Below are 7,159 nucleotides of genomic sequence, written 5' to 3' on the forward strand. Positions count from 1 at the left end.
CTCCAGTAGCACGAGTAGTGTGATAGATTACCAGCCATCACTGACAGCGACCTCACCACCCTAGCTCTCGGCTTTCCTTGCCTCCTATCCCTTTCTTTGTTAGATTTCGGCTTTCATTACAGGATCAAAAACGTCGGCATAGACTCCATCCTCGCCTCCATTTCAAATTCATTAATAGGTCGTAAAACGGCTAGCTATATTGGGAACAGAGGCCCATTGGCGGGAGCAAGGGCCCCACAATGAGCACTGAGAAACATTGACACTCCCCCTTTATCGCATACAAAGTAACCTCTCTCTCTCTCTCTCTCTCTCTCTCTCTCTCTCTCTCTCTCTCTCTCAATTGATCGGGCTGCAATCCACACCCGTCAAATGAAGGATATCATGCCACATGTCAAGGGGAGGGAGTTAAAACTCCCTCCCCTTTTATTAATTAATATGGATAAAGTAATTTGTAACAAATAACATGCTAAGCACTCAAAAACGCATCTCAATTGTTAACAAGTGATAAAATCACAGGGCCTGCAAATAGGATTGAACTACACTGGCTATGGCCATAAGTCCTCAGAATTTCAATCATGCAAAATAGTAGGCTCATTTCCAAGCATGGCCACATCGATGAAAATTTGAATTGATATGGGGTCTCTATGCACCAAGAAGGATTGACTTTAGATGCCATCCACACCCATCATATTTGATGGGGTGAGAATCATGTGATCAAACCAAAGAGTTGGAGTTTTGGACTTTGGACCTTCCCTTCCCTTATGGTAACACTACTATCGGTAGAATTGTGGCCTTTTGGCAACTTTATCCTCATCAAACCAAAGAGTTGGAGTTTTGGACTTTGGACCTTCCCTTCCCTTATGGTAACACTACTACCGGTAGAATTGTGGCCCTTTGGCAACTTTATCCTCTTCTCTTTCCTTGCTACCTTATCTCTGTGCTTTGCATACCTTCCTAGCCTCATGATGGTCCAATCTACGAATGAATAGGAAACCCAAAGAGATTCAAACCCTCCATACATCTAGCAACCTCTTGCATGCATGTGTATGTGCAATCTTCTACATTGTGCTAGTGTGAAGTGTATGAATATAGGGGGGTGTAGAGACCCAAAACCTTGAGAATCTAGCTGCTATGAAGCAACAATCTTTCTCCTCTTCCCTTTCTCTTTCATTGCTCGCTAGAACGATGCTCTCACTCCACACACAATTTTTCTCTAAAACACTCTCGAGTCTTCTTGTGTCGATTTGGGCTCTAGACCCTAATTGACCTCATGATCACACACCCCCACCACAGATGCATAGTCTAGAGAGGGGAGAAGAAGCTTCAAGTTCTAAACACACAATAATCTTTGTCTACCCAATAATCTTTATCCCCCACACAAACATGGTAGACACAAACGTTACTCATGTTTAATCTTCGGTGTCATAAAGCTACTTTGAGAGAGAGAGAGAGAGAGAGAGAGAGAGAGAGAGAGAGAGAGAGAGAGAGAGAGCTATCTCCCACACAAACATGGCACACATAGACGTTACTCATGCTCTCAAACCACCTATACAAAACTCTGTGTATCCAAAATAAGAGTGTGCACCTTCCACCTACAACCAAATATACAATGATTTTATAGTATTATCTGGAAAATGAACATGGACAGTACATGCTACCTAATGGTCCACTCCCTAAGCATGAAATGACTAAGGATCAATGCACTAGTTTATCCATTGCACCTTCATGGTTAACATGAACTTGGACACCAACACGTCTACCATTAAAAATTCATGACCATGGTGGAAAAATGGCGGGGTGAATTTAAGCAGCTGCATCTATATGGGCCACCATCAGCTTTGACAACCAAGAGAAATCTGTTCATATCTATTCGCACCATTTAGCCAATACTTGCGCTTCTTGTTTACATTGCCTCGAGGCAGTGATGTTGGGGAAGCTTGCCATTAGAACCCACCAAGAGACCATATGTCAGACTTGAATCCATAAGGAATGTCTGTCAGAAGCTCCGGGCACATGTAGTTTGGGGTTCCCACCACCTATCAATATACATCCAACCATACAAAGTATGTGAAAAACTGATAAATCAGTATCCTACATGATCTCTTGAATTATGCGCATGCTTGGAAGCTTACAGAGGAAGTTAGTCCATCTCCACTAAGCATCTTAGCTAAGGCAAAATCACCTGTAATCACAATTTACAAAGAAATGAAATTTAACACACACACACCACAATTTTTGGATTACATGCTTAAAAACAGGTGGAGACAGTAATCACCCAGTCGTATGTTGTGATCCTTTGTTAGGAAAATGTTTGAGCACTAAGAAGCATAATTGAGCAATGTCACATAACAACGTAACATGGGAACTCTATGCTTTGAGTATGCCTAGCAATGTGCCTCCCCGTCACTCATACCAGGGTAAGCTAAGCTCACCTTCAGGTCACGATGGAGTATGTGATTTGCATGAATATGATCGACAGCCAGAAGGAGTTGAACCATCCACTTGCACAATCTCTGTGAACGATGTCAAGGCACAAGCATCCGCTTTAGACAAGCACATCAAAAAACTTTTATCAAGCCCAATATTTTTCACACAACTGGGGAAGCAACACCCACCTCCTCTGGGAAATATATACTGTTCGACTTTTGGATAAGATCAGCCCTGGAATTTCAAAACATGAATAATTTACTGAATATTAAGAAGTTATAAGAGAAGCAGACTAGACTCGGCTGACTTACATGTCTCCTCCATCACAATACGATAGGACAATGCACACATGACAGCCCTACAAGGTTCCAACAAAACACTTTCAGCAGAGCATAAAATTAGATGTAGTACATTAGATTTGGAAAGCAAAACTTAATTTTTTTAAGATCAATTTTTCAACAAAACAAGCAATAGACCAATGGTAAACTCATTGGCTTGGAGGGAATAAGCACCCTTGATAGTTTATACTGTTTTGCACTTGGTCTGTGTACATGTGTTGAGTATAAAAGTACAATTCACTGAGGAGAACAATTGCTGACAACTACATGCCTCATCCTACAATGAATGATTGTTAAGTTCCTCTAAAATGGGCAATTTGAGCTATAACAGTGAGCAGTATACAAACACACCAATAACAACATAAGCTCAATGCCCAAATGCATGAGTTGTTGTTTGTACTCACTTTCTCAACCCATGAAGACGTCCAAAACAACAGAGAAATCATTGATGTTATGATCTGGACCAATAAACAGGTAGTCAAATGCCCAAGGCTCGTTAGCAGCAACTGGACATGTCAGCTTCCCAGGCCCTCGAGACGCACCAAGGCCATAATGTGTCGGAGGGGAAGGCATTTGTGGACCCAATGCCACAATCTCCTCCTGAGAAGGGTTGAGCTCATGCTCCTCTAGGAAGTGTAGCTTTGCAAAGCAAGAGTGCTCTTCATGAAGGCCAAAGCCCGGTATGTTGCTTTCGTAGAGAAGAACCAAAAGGCAAACACGAGTAAAGCTCAATAAAAAAATCAACAAAAGGAAAATACAAGCAAAGCTCAATAATCAAAAGACATCACAAATCTGCAGTATTTTAGAAGATAGTGCTTGCACAACTATGGAGACACAAATAATGACAGATAAATAAATGTTGATTCCTTTGTTAGGAACATCCCAAAACAAACTTGTTGTTCCTTCTGTGACATGTGAAATACATTTACTGGCAGCTTGCTATCGACTCAATGACTTTAACGGACTTAAAGTAGCAATACAGTGCTACCTTGGGAGGCGACAAAGTTCGGCTGCTATTACATAATCTAGCACCAACCAGATCAGAGAGTAGCTCGTCAAGCCTCCATCCAAAGGCATGAGAGTTAAGATAATCAGAGATGTTGCCGTCCTCAACCGAAGAGGAGGCATCCACATCCATCGTCACACTATCGTTGTGACTGTTGTTGTCATTATTGTTGTCTGCTACTACTGCTGTTTGGATTCTTGCTATTGGCCTCTAATTCCCACCTCTAATGCTGCCCACCTCTAGTTTATGAGTCTTATGTTGCCCTTTGTCCATCAACAAAATTTGTCAGCAATAGCAATGAACTGATATCAATTTGCTCAAACTAGTAGATTGTTTAGGCGTTCAACTCCAGAAAAGAATATGCGCAGATCATAATTGTCCAGAAAACAATCTGTGAATACACATCCACTCTCATGTCGATACCCACATTCAGCAAGCCAGCACAAAAAAAATAGAAATCTCTTATGTGCCCCATAGCACGCGCATGCAAAATGTGAAGCTGGAACCAAGCCTATAAGTCGGCTCAAGGAGAGCTGGTGGCCGAACATCGTGCCCTTGTTAGCGTCCGAAGCAGGCTCAGAATAAGGGGGAAGCTTCACAAACAGGGTCAAATCATACATACGAGCTACAGATTAGTTCAAGCAAGAGGAGGTAGCTCATGTAGTTACCATCCACGAGCTGTACGAGGCTTGAGGGTGAGTTGCAGGGCATTCAACATATACCGGAGACAATGATTACTGTAGAGCACACAGCCTTGGTCTCTACTGCTACGCGGCGTCGCCCCCAAATATATGCACTGCACACCCTTAACCGCCCTCGCCACTCATCAATATCTATTGCTGAACACACAGCCTTGGTCTCTGTTGCTAGGCGGCTCCTGCAGTCTCAAGTCGTCGCGGCGTCGCCCCCAAATATATGCATTGCACAGTGCACACCCTTAACCCATCAATAACTAATTCTGTCAGATCTCGAGCTTTACCATACTTGAGTGCCTTCAAAGTTCACGCTACAATGAATACCCACTACCGCATCTGCAAATTCCAACAAGACAAAATACGAATTTAAAAATACACACCAGTCATCTAAATGAGTGCCCAGTATCTTATTTCGACCAATCAACATTTTTTACTTATAAAAAAATGCTTAAAAATACAACTTTATTTTTTTTTCTATTTTAGTCAGCAAAAAGAGAATGCATCGCTGTAGCGTTGCCCTTTGGGCGGGCCAAAAAAGAATAAAGTTAGAAACTCTTGAAGGAAAAGTCACCTCTCTTTGCCCCTTTCTCCTAAATCCAAACTTCAAAGGATCTTTCAAGATTCTTATTGAAAACACATGGGTAGGGACCTACCAGTAGTATTCACGTAGTTGAATATTACTAGAGGGCACGAGTCTTACTCATTTGGCCTTGACTTTTGAAATTCTGTTGATGTTGACTTCCAATTTGAAACAATCTTCATAATTTCTTCTAGTAGGCCCAGCCAATTTTGTAAAGAGCTTTATTAACGAGAATTCTCAGGAGATACCTTGTGTGTCTTTGAGGGGGAAAAAGCGAGGTGAAAACACGTGGAGAGAGAGAGAGAGAGAGAGAGAGAGAGAGAGAGAGAGAAGGAGATCTTTTTACTTTGTCGGCGGTAATGCAACATTGTGTGGACCTTGGGTCGCAGAGGATTCGAAGAGATTTTTTGAGAACAGATGGGCGAGTAGATGTATGTGTGTGCAAGGAGCTAGCCAGCATCTCGCTCACGAGGGTAGGCTATGGGTGGAGCACGCACAAAGGGCGCAAAGTCGCTCGTTTGTGTGCATGCGTTCCAGCATAGCAGGTGCAACTACAAGTGCGCAAGCCTGGTTGTTAGAGAGAGGCAGCATGCTGGGGACACGAGGAGAGAGAAAGAGAGCTCGCTACCTCTTGCTCTGTGGAGCCCATGGGAGCATTCCATGGCGATGGTAGGGGAAGGCAAGGAGCACAACGCAATGCTGGTGATGGCAATGGCAGAGGGTGGGGGGGGTGTGCAGGGGGCTCGGCGCCAGAATCGGGGACAATGGAAAGACTTCGACTTTTTGATATGGGAAGAGGAGAATCTTCCTAGTTAATTAATGAGTTCTTTGATTTTAGACCCAGTAGGAAGTGTTGTTTATTGGGACGATGGAATCCGATATTGAAAGTGTAATCACCTCGTATATGATAACTAGTTGATGATGACAAATTATGAGGATTTCTTGAGAGACCTTCATTCTTTTAAAGGGACCTCCACACGGAGAGCCTTAAGATTAAAGAACACCGGGTTTTGAATGAAGACCCCGTCATAGGATCTACGGAGGAGAACTTCACGTACACAAATAGAAGCATGTGATGTCGTTCAAATTTTTAAAAAGTAAACTCGAACAAATTTAATAAACTTGGACATCTAGATCCCAAATTCGAACAAATAGAAGTATATGCGAACATGTTTACTCTTCAGTGAAATGTCTACATGTGTTTGATTAGAGTACTGGGCTGCCACAACACCCATCTGAGTTCCAAGCACCTGTCACCAAAAAATTTGTCACCGTCGAATCTCCTCGAGACGCCCGCCCTAAATCCCTCACAGTCGATCCCATGATTGGGGGGGTCATTTAAGCCCGTGCCATTTAGTTACTAGGTACAGAGAGGGAGTAACTCTTTTGACTTACCCCTCCATCAACCCATCAAAAGTTAGCATGAGTTGCTGTCACATCAACTATCCCATCACTCACTTCTTGTCTCTGGGCACCTAAGTTGTTAAAATTTATCTTTGATGGATGATTGTTATATAGGTGATGAATTGAAGATTTTTAAAACATGATGCTGTGTGTGTAGAGCTTCAAATTTTCTCTGTGTGTACATAGAAGGTGTTTGTTAATGCAATTCGCTTATTACTAATACTAGTGTGTGACCCGCGCGTTGCTGCGGCCAAGAAAAGCATGGCCATTGGGTCACACACACACACACACACACATTAATAGGGGGTGTGTGTGTGTATCCGTATGCACACAAATGGAAAGGACAAATGGAAAGGGTGGATTGTAGCCCTTATAATCATTCCAAGAAGAGGACAATTCTCTCTCTCTCTCTCTCTCTCTCTCTCTCTCTCTCTCTTCCTTCAAATCTTGAGATCAAGATTTGTTGAGTAGATCTTTGATATCTTTTTGGATCGATGAAAATTCTCTTCTTCTTGTCTCTCCCCCCTTTCTCTCTCTTTTTGTCTCCCTCTCTCTCTCTCATTGTAAAACGTAGGTTACATTCGAAGCTTGCCTTGAAGAAAATCAATAAAATTTTGCAAGTTTCAGTGTAAATTCTTCAAATTTTAACCTAAAAATCAAAAGGGTTTTATTTGTACCCTTATTTATTAAATTATTGCAATTAAAAAAA

At 42.2% G+C, this 7,159-nt stretch overlaps 1 protein-coding gene across 1 annotated transcript; it reads right to left on the reverse strand.

Annotated features, from left to right (window-relative positions):
• Positions 1-1,943: 1,943 nt before the first annotated feature.
• Positions 1,944-3,903, reverse strand: LOC147428542 (serine/threonine-protein kinase Nek3-like). Its single transcript, XM_086496854.1, has 8 exons — positions 3,754-3,903; positions 3,170-3,223; positions 2,739-2,785; positions 2,616-2,661; positions 2,433-2,513; positions 2,276-2,318; positions 2,133-2,182; positions 1,944-2,036 (listed from the first exon to the last, which is right to left on the reverse strand). The coding sequence occupies exons 1-8, from the start codon at positions 3,901-3,903 to the stop codon at positions 1,944-1,946; spliced, it is 564 nt and encodes a 187-aa protein (XP_086352980.1).
• Positions 3,904-7,159: the final 3,256 nt, after the last annotated feature.

Source organism: Adiantum capillus-veneris, chromosome 23, assembly GCF_014529385.1.
Source record: "Adiantum capillus-veneris isolate H3 chromosome 23, ASM1452938v2, whole genome shotgun sequence".
Lineage (NCBI taxonomy): Eukaryota > Viridiplantae > Streptophyta > Polypodiopsida > Polypodiales > Pteridaceae > Adiantum > Adiantum capillus-veneris.

Coding starts and splice junctions, on each gene's coding strand:
- LOC147428542 (XM_086496854.1), bottom strand. CDS start 3,903: ATGGATGTGGATGCCTCCTCTTCGGTTGAGGACGGCAACATCTCTGAT. Junction 3,224..3,753: donor GAACTTTGTCGCCTCCCAAG/GTAGCACTGTAT, acceptor TTATTGGTCCAG/ATCATAACATCAATGATTTC. Junction 2,183..2,275: donor GGATCACAACATACGACTGG/GTGATTACTGTC, acceptor TTGTGATTACAG/GTGATTTTGCCTTAGCTAAG.